The sequence below is a fragment of the Elephantulus edwardii genome, unplaced genomic scaffold (assembly GCF_000299155.1).
Source record: "Elephantulus edwardii isolate Elephantulus edwardi_28Jun2011 unplaced genomic scaffold, EleEdw1.0 scaffold00098, whole genome shotgun sequence".
In the NCBI taxonomy this organism is placed as follows: domain Eukaryota; kingdom Metazoa; phylum Chordata; class Mammalia; order Macroscelidea; family Macroscelididae; genus Elephantulus; species Elephantulus edwardii.
In genome coordinates this window covers 1931155-1950388 of record NW_006399848.1, presented here as the reverse complement: position 1 = coordinate 1950388, position 19234 = coordinate 1931155, and the positions used below count along the sequence as shown (strand labels likewise).

The 19234-nt window shown below is 39.0% G+C and overlaps 1 protein-coding gene across 3 annotated transcripts in view; it reads right to left on the bottom strand.

Annotated features, from left to right (window-relative positions):
• ADAM22 (ADAM metallopeptidase domain 22) overlaps positions 1-19234 on the bottom strand; it is a 290471-nt gene that overhangs the window by 82001 nt on the left and 189236 nt on the right. For all 3 annotated transcript variants that reach the window (XM_006891449.1, XM_006891450.1, XM_006891448.1), the window contains exons 5-7: positions 12122-12204; positions 5856-5919; positions 4049-4118 (exon numbers count right to left, since the gene is read on the bottom strand). In XM_006891449.1, coding sequence (XP_006891511.1) covers positions 4049-4118; positions 5856-5919; positions 12122-12204 — 217 coding nt within the window. The remainder of the gene's footprint in view (positions 1-4048; positions 4119-5855; positions 5920-12121; positions 12205-19234) is intronic.

Here is a 19234-nt window from a genome sequence, read left to right as displayed (position 1 = left end):
AATTTTTGATAAAAAAATTACACAGAGGAAAGCTGATTTTTTGAGATATCAGTGTAATTAATAAATATCTAGTTTGAACAATAATGAAAAGAAATTACTAAAGACTCTAGGGGCACTCAAATAGTACAGTTAACATTGCGCATCTAATGGTATGTCTTTTTTTTTAATTGGCTCTGAACAACGAAGAGGTCCATAGAAAAAAAAAAATAAGCCAAAACGCATTATATTATGTAACAGTCCTAAGAGATGTGAATATTTAAAAAGGTGTTACAATGAAACAAGTTTGGAGAGGCACCTATTGTACCTCTATCTGTATCAGTGAGAGATACACAAAGCATAGCAGACAAAGTTCTGATAATCCCTAATAGATAATCCAGTTCTACTTTAATTGACCTATAAAAAAATAAACATACTTTTAAGCTTATGTCATAAAAATGATACTTTAAAATTTTTTTTCTATTTCTGGTTTCCTTCTCCTTTATCATAGTAAACTTAAGCATCTTAGGAGACAAATGTATCTTAAAACTGACAGTCTAGTGAGGTCATCCCTGACGGACCCCCTTCCTGATTTTGAACCATGTAGTGTCTCCTTGCTCTGTTCTGACTACTGCCTCTTGGTCCAAGTATAGGTTTCGCATTAGCACAATCAAGTGGTCTGGGATTCTCATTCTTCTGAGTCAGCCATAGCTTGCTGTGAGCCACACAGTCAAAAGCCTTTGCATAGTCAAGGAAGCACAGATGGACACTCTTCCAGTATTCTCTGCTTTCTGCCAAGATCCATCTAACATTAGCTATAATATCCCTAGTACCACGACCTTCTAAACCCAGCCTGCACATCTGGCAGTTTTCTGTTGACATACTGTTCCAAATGTTTTTGGATAATTTTCAGCAGAATCTTGCTTGCATGTGCTATCAATGATATTGTTCGATAATTTCCACACTCTGTTGGGTCATCTTTCTTTGGTATGGGAACAAATATCTATCTCTTCCAGTCAGTTGGCTAGTTGGCTAGCCTCCAGATTTCCTGACATAACTTAGTGAGCACATCCAGGGCAGTGTCTGTTTGTTGAAATAAATCAATTGGTATGCAGTCAACTCCCAGAGCCTTGTTTTTTGCCAATTCCTTCAGAGCAACTTGAACTTCCTCCTTCATCACCATAGGCTCTTGCTCATATGTTATTTCATGAAATTCCTCTGTGTCAGCCAATTCCTTCTGATACAGTGACTGTGTACCCCTTCCATCTTCTTTTGATACTTCCTGGATCATTTAACATTCTACACAAACTATCTTTATTATTGCCACCTGTGGCTTGAATTTGTTTTTCAACTCCTTCAGCTTAAGAAACACTGAGCGAGTTCAGCCCTTTTGATTTTCTGACTCCAGCTCTCTGCATATTTCATTATAGTATCTTGCTTTGCCATCCCAAGCTGCCTTTTGAAATTTTCTGTTCAGCTCTTTGATTTTTTTTTTTATTTCTTCCTTTAGGTTTGGCTTCTTGGTGCTTGCTGCAGAAGGTCAAAGACTGCAGCCTTCAATACGGATTGAAGCTCAACGTCAACAAAACAAAGATTCTCACCACTGGACCAATGGCAGCATCAAGATGGATGGTGAAGAGATTGAGATAGTTAACAGTTATAGTTTACTTGGTTCCACAGTCACTCTTGGTAACAGCAGCCAGAAAATCAGGAGACGAATTGCATTGGGAAAGTCAGCTGTGAGGGACCTCTCAAGAGTACTGAAGAGCAACAACATCAGGCTAGAGACTAAGGTGCACCTGATTTAGCCGATAGTCTTTGCAATTACGTGCTATGCATCAGATAGTTGGACAATGAATAGGGATGATAGAAAGAGAATTGATGCCTTTGAGCTGTGGTGCTGGAGAAAAAAAGTTGAATATACCATGGACTGTTAGGAGAACAAACAGGTTTGTCCTGGAGAAAGTGAAGCCAGAATGCTCCCTGGGGTCATACTTTGGGCATGCTGCAAGCAGGGACTGGTCCTTGGAGAGGGACATCATGTTTGGCAGAGTGGAGGGACAGTGCAGGAGAGGAAGACCTTTGATGAGATGGATCAAGTCTGTGAGTGGAGTGGTGGGAATGAGTGTGTTTGAGACAGTGAGGTTGGCACAGGATAGAACAGCATTTAGGACTCTTGTACATAGGGTCACTATGAGTTGCAAGTGACTCGATGGCACATAACAACAACAACAACAACAATGATGTCAACCCTGATGAGAAAGAAAACTAGAAACTGAGGTAGAGCTGGCTTTGCAAAGTAAGAATCTCCTTAAAAACTATTCTTCAAAAGAGCGCAGCTGCCAATACTGCCAAAGGCTCTGCATAATAGAAACTCAAGCAAAGATAAAATGAGGTTTTACCTGTAAGCCTGCCTTCAAACGTCCAGGGGAAACCTTTATTTCTTTAAGTATCAACTGATTTTTTTTATTGTTTCCATTATCACCTTTTACACTGTCAATTCATTCGGTCATGATTTCTTCTCTTCCCACAACACAGATTTGAAAAGTTTCATAAGGTAACCTGAGAGTCTGAATCAAGTAAGAGCATCTATGTGATCATGTGCTGATTTTCTTTTTAAATAATGACTTCTATGATCATGTTTTCTATCCCTTTGATAACAGGGCAGAAGTGAGGAGGTTATCTTAAGTGGACTTGGAGTAGGTCAAGGAGTTAATAGTTATTTTAGAGAGGGAAGACTATTAGAGAACATTTCTTTCATTTTTCCAGTGAGGTACATAAGCTTTTAAGTTATTTTCTTAAGCGTGCTTTCAGACTTGCTTCAATTAGCTGGTAATTTCTCCGCCTTCTCTGTTTCTCTTTCCCAGGGTACATTCCCTTGGTGCCACAACGCAAACCCCCTCTCTGTTCTTTATCAGGTGTGGGGCACTGAAGAAGACAAGCTGGCCAAGCTTCAGCCTTTTCATCTGTAATATGGGGCCAATAATACTGATCTCCAAAAACTGTGGCAAAAACTCCAGTGAGATTAAATTGTTCATTCCCATGTTTTCAGAGCCAGTACTTCACCAAGAAGTTGTTCTAATACTATTTCTCCATCAGTATTTTACTTGTGTGTGGAGGAGGGCAGGGAGGAACAGCAAGGACCCAAACAACAATAATTTAGTGGGTAGGGAGCAGCGGTGCCAACACAAAAAGGTGGGCAGTTGACATCACCAGCTGCTCCTCTGAGAAAGATGGCAATCTCCTTTAGTGCGATTTACATCCTCTGAGAACCCACCAACTAGGAATCAGTTCCAACTCGATAGTAACGAGAGAGAACGAGAATTTCAGTTTGGAAGGTCCTGGTGGTTCAATGATAGCATTCATCTATGTGAGTGACCAGGGTTCTATTTCTGCACCTGACACAATCACCCCTTTGCTGTCAGTGAGCACTTGCACGTTGTATGATGCTACAAGGTAGAGCTTCCAGGATAAGGCTGACTAAGAAGAAAGGCCTGGCAAAGTACTTCTGAATACCTGCAATGAAAGCTACAGATTACAAAAGTCTGATCTCACTGTGAACAGAGTCATCTTAAGTCGGGACCAACTCTGTGACTGTCAACAGTAGTAAGGACCCAGGAGGGACCAGTCGTTGGAGAGGGACATCATGCTTGGAAGTGGGGAGGGACAGAGCAAGAGAGGAAGATCTTGGATGGGATAGATTGACTCAGTGACTGGGGTAATGGGGGTAGGTGTGTCAGAGCCAAGGTACAGCAGAGTTCAGAGCTGTTGTATTCAGGGTTGCTATGAGTAACAAGTGATTCGACAGCATGTAACAACAACAAATATATTAATGACTCATAACCACATTTTTTCCTTTCCATGTCCTCAATCCACATCTTTCCAAACTCATCCTCTGTACCATGAAGCCAATTTTCATTGTGTTCCCCACCTCAGTGATCTGATTTTCCTTGTAGATTATCCCATGTGAAGTCACAAGCTAATGATTGTCCACATATAGACTATGGGCAAAGCATCAAAATGAACTATTAAAGTTGTGCCTTTAAAAAGTGAGTCATTGATGAAAACATACCAGATGGAAGATCATCCAAAGGAAATTCAAACAGTCTGGATTTGTAAACGGAATGGAATCGTAAATCCGCCTGAAATTACATAAGCAACAAAGATTAAGCATCTACAAGCAAACAGACTTACAGATTAAACATCAGCCTCACAGCTTCAGGCAATGGAAGCAGGGAAGCTGAGATCCTTTAAAGAACTAATTTGACTACGCATTCTCCTGGGTTTGGAGAGCAGAGGCGTGGAGAGCAGCCATGGTGTGACTACTCCCACTCCCTCCTGTAGGCTCTCCTTCCACCAAAGGGATATTCAATTGGAAGCAAAATGCCTTCACACACTGAGAAGCCAAAGCCTGCAGTAATGGACCAGTTCCCCAAGGAGAAGTGAGACATTTGGGAAGATGTGTCAATGTTTTTTTACAAGTGGTTCTTTTCCACTCATCCATACCCCTCTTAAGAGCCGAATGGCTTTGAGAGGCAGACTGTAGACCTCACAACTAAGGAAGACTGGCACAGGAAGTGTCTAAAGTGGAACCTCTTATAAATCTCAAGTGTAATACAGAGTTTTGTGAAAACCAGAAGTAGGTGCATTTTTAAACCTAGGAAAATTTAGGGAATGTGTAAATAACTTCACTTGGATTCATATAGGTTACTAAGTTGTTGTTGTTTTAATGTCATAAATGGGTACACTCTGTGTTATCTGAAAAATTCACATTGTAATAGCAGAGTCTGCAGTTCTGCAGTGTGCATTAGAAGATACCATACTATATACACACAGTGTTCTCAAATACAACTGCTTTATGAATTCAGATAATCATCCAGGGAAACCAGATGATTGTTTCCTGTAAGGTAAGCTTGTTGCTGTTGTTGTATACCATAGAGTCAAAACAACCGATAGCTGACCCTCTGGAGGGTTTTCAGAGGCAGTTAATTGCAAAGGAGACAGCTCATTCTTCTCCAGCAGAGCAGCTGGTGGCCTGGAATCACATGCCTTTGGAATTGCAGCAGAGCTTCTCGCCACTAGGCCACCAGAGTTCTCACACAATTACTACGGGTGGCAAAACAATGTGTGTTCTTTGGAATTATCTGCTTGTTTCTATGCTTGACCAATGCTGCATGACATAAGATAAAGTCATTTGTGTGCACAGAGACAAAATGGAAGTGTCTGTACTCTGTAAAATTAACTCAATTCATAAAATGAAAATTTTTAATTCATAAAAAAATAATATTTCAATTAGAGCAAGGTTCTCAAAGGTTTAAAGGTAAGACAAAAATCTGCAATTAAGTAAAGAAGAGTTAAAAAGTCATATGAACATGAATGTGCTGACCACACATTAACGGTGGCTTCAGTACATCTCTAATACACACACACACACACACACACACACACACACACAAAGATATTTGCAACAGCAAAGAAAGTCTTGGAGACAGAACAAAACAAAAACAAACAAAATAACACTTTGGGTGTTTTTTTAAATTTATTGATTATTTTCTTTAAAAATATCATTTACTACCTAGCTCAGGCCTCCAGTTCAAGTGTACCAGCTGTGCCACGGGAGAAGGCTGTGAAATCTCCTTCTGTGCTATTTACTGGCTCTGAAAACCAGCTAGGGGGCAGCTATGGATCAGTTCTGACTGAGGGCATACAACAACAACAATAATAATAATAAAAACGTGAAGAAAAGATTAGTAACCAAAAAAAACACCCACAAAACATGAAATTGGAATAATGTAGATGGAAGAAAGTCAGAGAGCCTTCAGGATCAACATTTGCATTCGCCTTTCCCAGGCTCTGTTACAACTGTAAGGAGCACTTACTTGGGATGTGTCGTTTTCTTCTGGCTCAATGAGATACGTGTGGTTCCCATCATAGAACATCCCGCTGCCAAGGGCAGGAAAATAATTACAGACATTAGCTCTTCAGAACAAGATCATCTTAAAATAACACATTTTCTCCTCAGAGCAAGCTCTCTCCAGAACAAGACTATTTTAAAATTCAAAAGGCCAGTTCTCTTCTCAGTTCCCATTTCTTGATCTCACTTATCACTCTTGCACACCCACAGATCAGGAGGCCCTCTCATCCTGATCCTCATGCTTAAGGGGAATGTTCCCCAGCCTGTTCCCCATTACTCACCCCTCTGGTCAAAAGTTCTAAGACAGCAACCTGTAAAAACTCACTCAGAGAGCTTGGTAAAACTGCCCTCAGACCCCTTCTCAGATTTCTGAGTGGGAGTCCAGGAAACTACATTTTAAACAAAGCCCGAGTGATTCCAATGCAGGTTGTTAGAGACTGTACTGAGAATGATCTACCTACCACATGCCTGAAAATTACTTTAGAAACAAGTGTTATTAACACGTGTCAAAAACTTACCAGATGCTAACTACTGTACCTCTATTAATTCATTTTGTCTTTTCTACATCTTATTAAGGAATTCATGAAGATCCTCATAGTTTAGGTAAAGAAATGAAAAGAAGTTCTCCAAATTACACAACCATCAAAAACAGAGGTTGAAGGTCAGGGGGAGAGGCAGTGGCAGCACTAGACTCTATAGAGTGGTGCTCAAATTTCTCATCTGCAATCTCTCAACATTCTCTTAACAAATATTACCTATTCACTGCTCTGGTGGCATAGCTGGTAGGGAGCTGGGCTGCTAAGCTCTTGGAGAGGCTGCATGCTGCCTCTCTGATGGTTCGAATCCATCAATGGCTCCACAGGAGAAAGATAGGCAGTTCCCCTTCCCTGTGACTTACAGCCTCTGAAAACCTGCTGGAGGATCAGCTATGAGTTGGCTCCAACTTGACAACAATGAATTTGGGGTTTGGCGTTTATAATTCTCTAGATGTTGGGGAGACCTGAGTGAATGAAGCAGACAAGCTATTGACCCTCATTGTGGTATTGTACATTCAGTCTGTTGTTTAAAATGTTGCTGTAAGTTGTGATTTAATCAAAGGTATCTAACAATAACAAAACAATGGGTGTTAACAAATTTTTAGGAGGAATATAAAACCAAGTTCAAAGGCGAGAAATGGTACCAGAAAATGGAGAAAGGGAGAGAGGACAGTCTATGGGGTCAGGGGCATAACAGTCACTCAATAAAAAGTTTTTTAAAATACGTGAGATCAGAGCAAACTGCATAGAGCCAACAATAATTAAGTACAAACTAAGGAAATCTGTGCAAAGAATCAAGGATGGAGACAAGAGGATCGTCGTGTGTATCAGAAACAGCACGAAGGCTGTATGAAGGGAACAGAGTAGACAAGGGAGGCAGTGAAGTGAAACGAGCTCCGAGGAGAAGTAAGGCAATATTACGTGTTCTCTTGGCTTTTCCTCTGGGAGATAAGGAGTCACTGGAAAGTTCTGATCAAAGCAGAACAGTCACCCTTAAGTTTAAAATACCACCCAGTTGCTGTATGAGAATCACCTTTATCCTATGGCATGATACACGCAAGAAAGCTATGACAATAGCCCTGGTAAGACAAGATGCTAGATCAAGGCATTAATGGTAAAAAGGTGATGAGAACTGGTCATACTATGACAATTCTGATTTTGAAATCAGAATAATTAAGTTCTGTTCAAAGACTAGTAATGGAATGAACAGAGAGGAAGAAGAGTCTAAGATGACTCAAAGGTTTTAACCTAAGCGAATGGTAGGGCAGAGTTCCCATCTTTAATAAAATGGGAAAGGCTTTATGACAAGCAGAACAGGGTGGTGGAGGGAATTGAGTACAAACTGGGAATTTTGTTTTGGATCTTTTAGATTAGAGATGGCCGTGAGTCAAGTGGGGAATATCTGGAGGATTTATATGCAAGCCTTTACTTTTTCTTTTTTCCATTTCATTGTTATGTTATATTGGTTTGCATTTATATATATATATAAAATGTGTCACTCATGTACACTGCATTTCTCGACCATCACTCATATATATTGTGTTTTATAAAATTAATCACCATTGATGTATGCCTACTATTACCCCATCTTTTCAGGTGTGCATCGGATCTTTGCTAACACCTTCACCTAATACATTCCTAATACCTTATCTCTCAGAGGATCCGCCCTTCTCCACTCATGGAATTCTATTATCCTAGTGATTCCCTCCCTTCCCTATTCTCTATCCTCCTTCCCCTATAATAGCATCTTACTAGTTATCCTTATATTTTCACAATTATAGTCTTATACAATAAGACCTTATATTTTAACAATAATGGTCTACTGGTGTTTGTCCTTATGAGACAGTTCAATCAGCATAATGCTCTCTGGATTCTCCTATGCTATAAAGTATTTTCTAAAATTGCTGTTCCTTAGTGCTGCATAGTATTCTATTGTGTGAATGTACTACAATTTCTCAAACCATTTGTTTGTTGAACATTTGAGGGTGTTTCTACTTTCTTGCTATTGTGAATAACACTGCTATGAGAGCCAACCTTTTAGGAACACATGGTTTTTCTTATGAGGTCACTGCCATTTATGCTGAAAAGGCTTGTCTTATTTCTCAGCCTACGGGGATCAAAGCTGTGGTCCAACCCTTGCAGTTACTTATCAGCTCTAGGTGAAAATCACTGAATGACCCTCAAGATGTTAAACACAGAAGATTATATGTGTTTGTCATTGATACTTTGGTGAAGCTGGTTGGCTTTCTTGAAGTGTAATGATAATGGCTTCAGGCTGCATTTCTAGTCAAATTCTTTTATTCCTGATGTAACACCTTCCACATGCCCTCAACTTTTAGAGCTGCTATTCTCACATTTGCAGCTTTCAACTCAAAGTGCATTTTCTGAATTTGGAATTTAAAGATAAACAGAAGTAGTTTGGAAAAAAACCACAGGCAATATACACACCTAAGCAATTAGAGAAGGGAACCTGTCCTAAACAAGACTAGTCATGGGAGTGGCCATACTACTCCTCCCTGAAGAGAGCTGGCCAGATTCACTGAGCAAATGACTAAATGATTGTCCTTTCCAAAGCTCACACAGCAATGTAGCAAGCAAGCTTTTTGTTTACATAGCACTGAGTGTATTTACCCTTATGTTAGGCTAGTGTCTAGTGAGAAGTTGCTTTTGTGCTTAAATGCTAAGATACAGAGAATAAAAGAAGATGATGCTGGCAGAAAACAGAAAATTATTTCTCTGTACAATATGTCAGTGAGTCCCTACCAATTGAATGAATGGAAATCCAAAATCTCTGTAAATGTTCATTAAAATTATTAAAATTTTTAAAAATTACAAAAAAACACGTATTTTATTTGCTCTTTTCCAATATTGATGTTTTTCATAAATATCAATAAGTATCCTTAGCCCAGAACATATGTATATTCCAATAATCTATATCTAGGCCTGAGCTATTCATTACAAGTCAAGTGAAATAAAATAAAAATTACTGCATCAAAACCCCTTTTTTAAAAAAATAGCCTTTCTTACAAGTCACCACAAGGGGGCAATAAATTCACGCCTGGTTACATTTTTTAAGGTTCCCATAGTTACAGGAAACGTCAAACATAATCAATCACTGCAGCAGGAGCAAAATACCAAAAATATTTGATTCTTCATAATCAAAATATGCACCCTTAAAGGTTCTCTGCTGAAAGATAGAGGAACCTGATTATTTTTCTCAACTGAATTCTGTAAACCAAGACATGACAAATCTTAATATGTTCTTGGTTATTTATAACGAATAAGTAATGGATAAAAGAATATATTTTGTATTTAAGCTACTTCAACAGAAACAACATAAATGACTAATATTTAACAATACATAAAAAATCCATCAATAATTTTTAACAATTTAGAAGGTAAAATCAAGATTTAAAAGCATAATTAGTAAGTAAAAAAGAATAGATATATATGTATGTATGTATATATATAAATATATACACACAGAATATGTTTGATAAGTCTAAAGAAAGCCTATATGTTTGTCCACATCCTTATAGTATTCCTAAGCGCACAGTATTCTTCAACAGAAACACAGAATTCCTAAATAGAAGCAGTGTGGTTTCTAGTAACTTTTGTTTCATTTTAGATGGAGAGTTAGAAGTAAATCACCCTCAGTCAAAACAACTCAGACAGCCTTCTGGGTTCTGCCTCCTGATCTAGTTACTCTAAGATTTCCTCAATATTATTTTTCCATCCTCCTTTAAGTTGGAGAATCAGTATCAACGTATTCAGTCTTGGGTTCTCAGTTCTATTCTTAGAGCCTCATTGTTGTAGGTGCTGTCAGATCAGCTCTGATTCATGATGACCTTATGTACACAGAACTGAGAAGGTGACAAAAACTATTGGTTGTCCCATCATTGTGTCCATTTAGACTAAGTGGTAAATTCCAATAAGCTCTAAGGAAGTTGCTTACAATTCTACTTTGGGTTGAATCACAGTCCAAAGAGAGAAAGAGAAAATGACAATTCTATTTTAAAAATATTGCTTTCCCTTGCATTAAGATTGCCCTACAAATGTCCAGAGGCCCAGCTGCACTAAGTGAAGCTGACAGCTGAACTGGGCTGAGATCAGACATATAATATTACTGTTAAATAGGACTTTAATATTTTTTTTTCCAGATCAGAAACTTGAAGGTCTCAAATAATAAGCCTGATTTTGTTTTCTTTATGTAAAGAGTTTACTTAAAGTAATATTGCCAGTTTTAAGAAATAGGAAGCAAACAGAAGTCGTCTATGTCTGTCCGTTTAATTGCTCTCTCACTCCAGGCTTTCTGCTCTCCATGCAGCTTCCTTTACAGCCTACCCAGACGGCGAGGAAGATGGGCAGTCTCCTCGCACGTGATCTACTGCCTCTGAAAACCCATTGAGAGTCAGCTCTGAGTCGGTTCTGACTCAACAGTATACACCACCACCAACAGCTAATTCACAGCCTTCTCCATTAGATATTTTCCTTCCATTGCCTTCAGATCTGTTAGGATAACTACCCCCCTTCCCTTGGGAGATGCCATCAAGAGTTGCTCAGGGACCTGTTGCACCTTCTTCAGATGTCACTTCTTCGGAGGCCCCAAATTCTACCTCATTCCTACATCCAAAGGAAGCTTGTACTCTCCCACACATCAGCTTTTTTCGAAGAAAAGAAAATACACTAACTCCATTCCTTGGAGTGGATTTGGTATTCCCACTAGATTGTGAGCTGCTTGAGAGCAATGTTCATGCTTAATCACTTTAATATTCCCAGTGACTGGCACACAGAGAACACTCTGTAGCCACTGTGAGATGAACGAGTTACATCTCTAACTTGGCAGCAAAAAGAAATGCTATCAGTTACCAAACCAGAACTAAGAAAACTACATTCAAATACCTGCTTGTTCTGTAAAACAAGCAAAAAGGATGATAGAAGATTTAGTAAAACTAGGATGCTGAGGAATGACACCGTAGTTTTAAGGGGGTTATAAAGCAAATAAGTTGGCCCCTGTTTATCACCATCCTCGAAAGGACAGAGGAAGTCGATGGAGTCCTGGTTAAACATCAGCAAGCATTCTTTGATAGCAGAGGTTATGGGAAAGGGGGCAAGGCCCCACGGAGGGATGAAGAATCCCATTCTTCGGAGACGTCTGAGAACAGAAGGGATCCTCCCAGGACTTTGATGTGAGTTATGTGTAATTTGGACTCAAAAAAGAGCTGAAGAAGAAGAGCTCTAGCACTCACTTGCAACATTTTCTCTTTGGAGGAAAGGAGCTGAGCATTTCCATCTATTAAAATTTCTATTATTACAAGAAAACATGAAAGTTAACATCTAGAAAGAGGAAGAGTAACAAAGGAATGAGTAACAAAGAACTAAACACCCAACAAAACACCAACCCCAAAGTTTCCAAACCATGCATCTCTGAACTTGGATAAAGCTTGAGCCAAAAACCCTCAAAATACATCTCTACAGAGTATTATATTGCATATAATTCCAAAGTTCAAAATTGGGCTAAATAATTTAATTTAAATGTCTTCTTGGTTTATAAACCACTTAAAAAAGAAAAAAATTACATAAATCAGAGATCTGAAGTTCTTTCTAGGGACATATGATATGTATTTAAATTACAGTGCATTATAAAATCAATAGTAGATACTGAAATAATAATTAAATTCTTTTTAACACTTACTGAAGTCCATGGCATGTTGACAAAGCCACAAATGAGGAAGGGCTTCCCCGGATACGGCCCTGGTAGTAACAGTGTTCCCCTCCCTGAAAATGTAAACAGAGAACATCACAAACACACTCAGGCACATTGTTTTACAGGCTGCTCCTCAGACTCCACCTCCACATAGAAAACCTTGTACAGAATTTCATTATTCACATCAGCATTACCACGCCATTTCAAACAGAATTATTCATAGACACAGCCAGTGAGCTGACTCCAGATCAAAAGGCAGGAAAAGAAAAGTTGACCTAAGTTTCCTTTTATGTAGGTGACGTGAAAGGAACAAAGAAACAGATCTTGAAATGTAGCCCTTCCACCAGGAGAAGTTGAATCCTGTGTTTCCTAAACTGTAACTCAACCTTGAGCAGCAGCAAGCAACATAATATTTCTCATAAGTTAAAGTGAAAGTTAAATCAATAGACAGTCACCTAAGGTTAAACTGGGGGAGGAAAATGTCTGTTTTTACACTGCCTTTATCAAAGGCTGTACTGGAGCTCTGGTAGCCTAATGGGTAAGGAGTTGAGCTGCTAGTCCAAAGACAGACAGTTCAAATCTATCAGCTACATGATGGAGAAAAGATGGACAATCTTCCTGTGCAATTTATAGTCTCTGCAAACCAAGTGGAGGGCCAGCTATGAATCAGTTCAGATTCAATGGCACACAGCAACAACATATCAAAGGTTGGCTGCCAGGTAGACAGAGGACTATCTATGCTTTCAGATCAGGATTGACCATGCTAGTAAACAGGGTCTAGAAGTAAAAGTTTGAAATGGTACAGTTTCTTCTAGCAGACAGTCACATCAACTAAATTCCATGAACAGTCATTTCTTGGGATTACATGTGTCTGTAAATGGTCTATGTAGTCTCTAGTATTTAAGAACTTCTTATTCACAATATGGTCTGCAGAATAAGAGCTCTGACATCATCACCTGGAACTCACAGACTTTCAGAATCTCAGGCCTGGCCCAGACATGCTGAATCTGAAAGTGCATTTTAACAAGATCCCAAGGTGATTCCTTTGTGCATTAAATGGTTTAAGAAGCCTGCTTGGAAGGAATTTTTCCTATCCATCCCTCTGCTAATTTCCTACTTCTTCAGTAGCTAAAAGATAATTTAACAGACTCAGCAAGGAATGAGTAAAATAAAAGAACTGGTAGGATGAATTTTGGGCAAATGTAACCATTCAGTAATAGAGGACTAAGCTTACTTAAATATTCAGTAGAAGGGAGAGAACAAGATATAACAAGGTAAGGAGGATAAAGACATTTCATTCACTGGAATTCTAAGAAATATGGTTATAAATATGAAGCCACTGCTCCCTATCAGATAATCACCAGGATCTGGTAAACCTCAGCTTTGTAAAGGGAATGGCGAGCAGGTCACTCACTCACTCACTCACTCATTCTCTCTCTCTCTCACTGCCATCAAGTTGGAACCTATACACAGCTGGCCCTCCGCTGGGTTTTCAGAGGCTGTAAGTGGCATGGGAAGACACTGAACTGCTCATCTGTGGCTTGGCAGCATAACTCTCTACCCATGAGAACTCCCATGAGTAGATAAGAACATAAAATGCAATCCTTGACACCGTGACACATCCAAATTCCCAGGATCGTCACTTAGCACTTTGAGTGGTTGAATCTGGTAGAGTTCAAGTTAGGCTGGTATGTCACACACTTGAGAATGTGAGATGGAGCCCACAAGGTCAAAGGGATTTGGGAGGAGACACTAACTTTGGCATTAGGAACTTTGGTACTGAGCTTCGGAGGAGAGTCAGTGTAGCATAGATGTTAACAGTGTGAGCTGTTATTAAAGTCATTGACTGTGTGAACCTGAGCAATGGATTTAACTTCTCTGTTAGGAGCTCTGGTATCAGTGTTGTTAAAAGCATCTGGCTGTTAATCAAAAGGGAGCTCTGGTGGCCTGGCACTAAGGAGCTGTGCTGGCAACAAAAAGGCACATGATTCACATCTACCACCTACGCCATAGAAGAAAGATGGGCAATCTCATTCCATGCAACGTACAGCTTCTGAAAACCTGCTGGTGGGTCAGCTATGAGTCAGTTCTGCCTCAACAACACCTAACAATAACAACTAACCACGAGGTGCTGTTTTAAACCCAAAAGTTTCTCTGAAGAAGAAAGATGAGGTAATCTGTTTCTGTAAAGATTTGTGTAACCTTGGAAATGCCGGAGCCCTAGAGAGTCCTTGAGTTGGAACTGATTCGGTAGAAGTGAGAGGTTTTATTAGCAGGGACAGGGTGGGGTTGGGGGTTTGGTACCTCAGTTAATTTCTGAAACGGGGTTAATAATCTCACAGAAATGTTATGAGGATTAAATGAGCTAATATGAATAATTAATCAGTACCTGACATTCATTAAGTTATAAATGTTTGCTAATATTACAATTATTATGTACCAGTAATTGTTCCACCCAATATAAATAAATACATATATACACACACACAATCACATTAAGTTTTCACCTCAGTATTATAAAGAAATGTTATTGTCCCAATGATACATAAGGAACTGACACAGTGGCCTCAGCAGTGGCTTGAGTATGGCAGAGAGCATGAGAACGGCACAGGACAGAACAGGGTCAGCTTCCAGTCTGTTATGAGCAGGGATGCTTGTATCATGGTCGATCTGATGGCACCTCAGAGACAGCTCTGGTGGCGCTGCTCACAGGGAGTAGCATTGCTAACCTTTAGCTCCTCTGGAGGGTCATGTCCACCTGTGGTCCTGAGGGAGAAAGATGGGCAATCTCCTCTCACGTGATTTACAGCCTCAGAAACCCAATGGACGGTCAATGATGAGTGTTTTCCAATGTGACAGTAATGAGAGTGAATACATGTAATTTCACATAAAATGATGCAAAGTTTTGTGAACATAAAATTCATGACCTACACTGTGCATTATGCAACACAAATCAAAGCTTTCTCCAAACATTATTGTTAAAAATGTTGTGCCCTTATTAGTGTGTTTAATAGGGCTGATGGTAAATTTAACAGAAGGTTAAAATATACTCTGTTATAGGGGCCAGACAAGGAGGCCCACTTTTAACACTCCTATTCAGAACTGTATTAGAAATAATTACAAGGGCAATATGATAAGAGAAGGAAATAAGAGGCATCCAAATCAGAAAAAATCCACTGCTATGTGCCAATGACATGATAGTGTACACAGAAAATCCCAAAGACTTAAAAAGCCCAAACCCCACCACTGTTCGCATAGACTAGTAGAGTGGTGGGATACAAGATCAACATACAAAAATCAGTGGTATTCCTCCACAGTAACAAAGAAAACACGCATTAGGAAACTAAGAAATCAGTATCATTTATAATAGCCAACCACAAATTCAGATACTGGCGAATAATTCTAAATAGAGACATAAATGTCCTCTATAAAGAAAACTACAAAACACTACTGTGGGAAACAGGAAAAGAAATAAGTAAATGGAAAAATGTTCCCTGATCATGGGTGCTGTTGTTGTTGATATTGTTTTGTTGTTATTGTTGTTAGTTGCCACAGAGATGAGCATGACTCACAGTGACCCTATGAACAAAAGATCTGAACCCTGTTCTATCCTGCACCATTCTCACACTTCCTGACACACAAGAGTCCACTGTAACAGTCACTATGTCAATCCATGTGGCTAAGGGTCTACCTCTCCTTCACTGACCCTCCACCCTTCCCAGCATCAATGTCCTTCTTCAAGGAGTAACATCTCCTTGCAACATGTACAAAGTATGTGAGGTGAAGCCTCATCATTCCTGCCTCCAAAGAGCACTCCAGCTGTACCCTCTCCAAGACATAGCTGTTTATTCTCTTTGCTGTCCATGGAATGTTCAGTGCTCTTCTCCAACACCACAGCTCAAAGGTGTCAAATTTTCTTCTGTCATCTTTATTCACTCTCCAGCTCTTGGATGCACAGCTACTAATTGGAAAGCCTATAGCCTGAATCAAATACACCTTAGTCTTCAAACTGACATCACTACTCCTCATTAGTTTGGAAAGGTCCCTAACTGTTGATTTTTCAGTGCAATATGTCTCCTTATTTTCTGACTGCTGGTACCAAGGTGTTATCTGTGTATCCAAGCAAAATGAAGCTGCTGACAGTTTCAATCCTCTCTCCATCCATTATGACACCGCCTATCAGTCCAGTGATAAGAGTCTCATGGTTAGGAAGACTAAATACAGTGAAAATGTTAATCCTACAAAGAGCAATCTATATGCTTCATGTAATCCCAATATAGATACAAAATTCCTTTTTCAAAGAGATAGGCAATTGGCAAGTTTGTTTGGAAAGGAAAGAGACCACAAATAAGCAAAGCACTTCTAAGAAGCAAAAATGAAATGAGAGACATAACTCTCCCTAATCTCAAAACCTACTGTTGTTGTGTACCTTGGAGATGGAACCAACCCATAGCTGACTCTCCAGCAGGTTTTCAGATGCAGTTAATTGCACAGAAGAAGACTGCCTAGTCTTCTCCCATGGAGCTGCTGGTGGCCTTGAACCATGTGCCTTTGGTATTGCAGCATAGCTTCTTTCCAGTAGGCCACCAGAGCTCACTTCAAAACCTACTACACAGTTGTAATAATGAAAACAGCACACTACTGATACAATGGCAGATTCATAGTCCAATGGAACAGAATTTAGAACCCAGAAATTAATCCATCTACCTATGGTCAACTGGTATTTGACAAGTAAACAAAACCTATCAAATGAGGAAACGACAACTCCTTAACAAATCGTGCTGGCAAAACTGGACTTTTACCTGCAGAAAGCTGAAGCAGGATCCACATCTCACACTATACACAAAAATCAACTCAATGTGGATAAGAGATGTGGGAGTAAAGCCCAAGACCATAAAGATCATAAGAGACAAAATGGGACCAAACTTAGAAGCCTAAACTGGCAAAAACCAGTCATGAACAACCTGGAAAGGATACAGCCAGAAATGAATAATAACCAGGAGAGGATAACATCAATTAATGGGACCTTCTAAAGATTAAGTTTCTGTGGGCACAAAACTTTTTCCAATGGTGAATAAAGAAAACCTACTGACTGAAAAAAAAAAAAAAAACCACTCTCAATGACACCTCAGACAAGGGTGTCATAATGAAATTTTACAGAATCCTACAGGGCCTACTTAGGAAAAGACTGATAGCACAATTAGAAAATAAGAAAAAGATATGGAAAGACTTTTTACAGAAGAAAACATTCAAATGGCCGACAGACACATGAAGAAATGCTCAAAGTAATAAGAGAGATGCAAATCGAAACCACAATGAAACATCATCTCGCTCCAGCAGCAGTGGCAAAGTTTAACAAGAACATAAGCAATAAGTGTTAGAGAGGATGTGGAGAGATAAGAACTCTCATCCACTGTTGATGGGATTATAAAATGGTACAACTATTCTGGAAGGCAATTTGGCATTTCCTTAAAATCTGAAGATAGAAATTCTATATGAACCAGGTTATTCCATTACTAGGGATATACCCTGAAAAAAGAGATCTGAGACGTAAATGGAGATTTGTACATTGGTGTTCATAGTAGTGTTATTCAGAATAGGAGGAAAATGTAAACAGTCCAGATGTCCATCAACAAATGAATGGATTGAGAAATGGTGGTGCATTCACATGGTGGAATACTATGCAACACTAAGGATTAAATATTTTGTAAAATACTCCATAATATGGGAGAATCTACAGAGCATTAAGCTGAGTAAACTAACTCAGTCTCATAAGGACAAATACCACATAAGACCATTATTGTAAAAACAGAAGGATAACTTGTAAGATGTATATAAAAGAAAAGGGGGAAAAACACAAAATTTTAAAAAAAAGAAAAGGGGAAAGGAAGTGAGTAGAGGGACACAGAGTAGGAAGGGGAAATAACAGGATATCAGAATTTGATAGGCAGAGAGAGGAGTCAATAAGTTAGCAAAGATTCAGTGGGGACCTGAAAAGATGAGATAATAGTGGGCACAGACCAATGGTGATTAATTTTATAAAATACAATGTATAGGAATGATTATATGAAACACAATGTATATTAATTTTTTTATGCAAGTTAATGCAAAATTTTTAAAAGGGGGGAAAGATCCTCGTTATAACTCTGTTATATTTGGGGTAGTCTGAAGTAAATTGTGTTGTTAACATAAAGCTGACAATTTTCTAGTAGTTCCAATGCATTTATACCTCCAAGGGAGAAAGATGGCTAATCCCCCAATCCTGCTGGGGATTTACAGCCTCCAAAACCCAACCACAGGTCAGCTATGGGTCTGTTCCAATTCAACAGCAGTAAGAGAGACTCTGGACTAGATTAGATTAGATTTGAAGTTAATGTGAGATTGCTACTGTTTCAAATGACCTTGATTTGCCATAAGCATTATGTATAGACAGAAATCAATATCCTACTTTTTACTAGCTAGAAACTGAAGTCCAGTGGTGGGAGGAAGGGGGGAGGTCTCTTTCCAGATGACCTGGATAGAGAGCACTTTCTGTTTGAAAGTGTTTGCTTATACTGGACAGTGGTTAAATCACCAAACCAGCTGGACATTTTCTGTCAGGTGTGTAAGCATCACATTGAACAGTAAACATAAAAAGATACTAGACATAAGAAAGGTGAGTCACAAGAAATATAGAATCAGTATAGGGAGCAAAATAGGGTGACAGGCTGTTGTATTCAGAGAAAATATCATGTCCATGAACAAAGGAGGTATAATTCAGATCATTCTCAAATAAGAAATGTTTTCTAAGTAAAGCTACTAAAATGTTCATTAAGATATCAATTCTGGAGACATCTAGTATTCAGTTATATTAAAGACAAAGAATCCTTTTCAAAGACAATCTTCTTAAGGCAGAGGTAAGCAGATGATCAGGAAATAAAAAAAGAATGCTTCACTAATTTCTGATTCTGAAAAAATAGGAGTCAATCCAACAAGAGCATATGGTCAGGAACCACTCTGTACAAATAAATTCCTAACACTACAAACGAAGTGAATAGCTCAATATCATTGAATCGTTATCAAGTGTTTCTATGACACTTCAAGAGAAGCATAAACACTGGG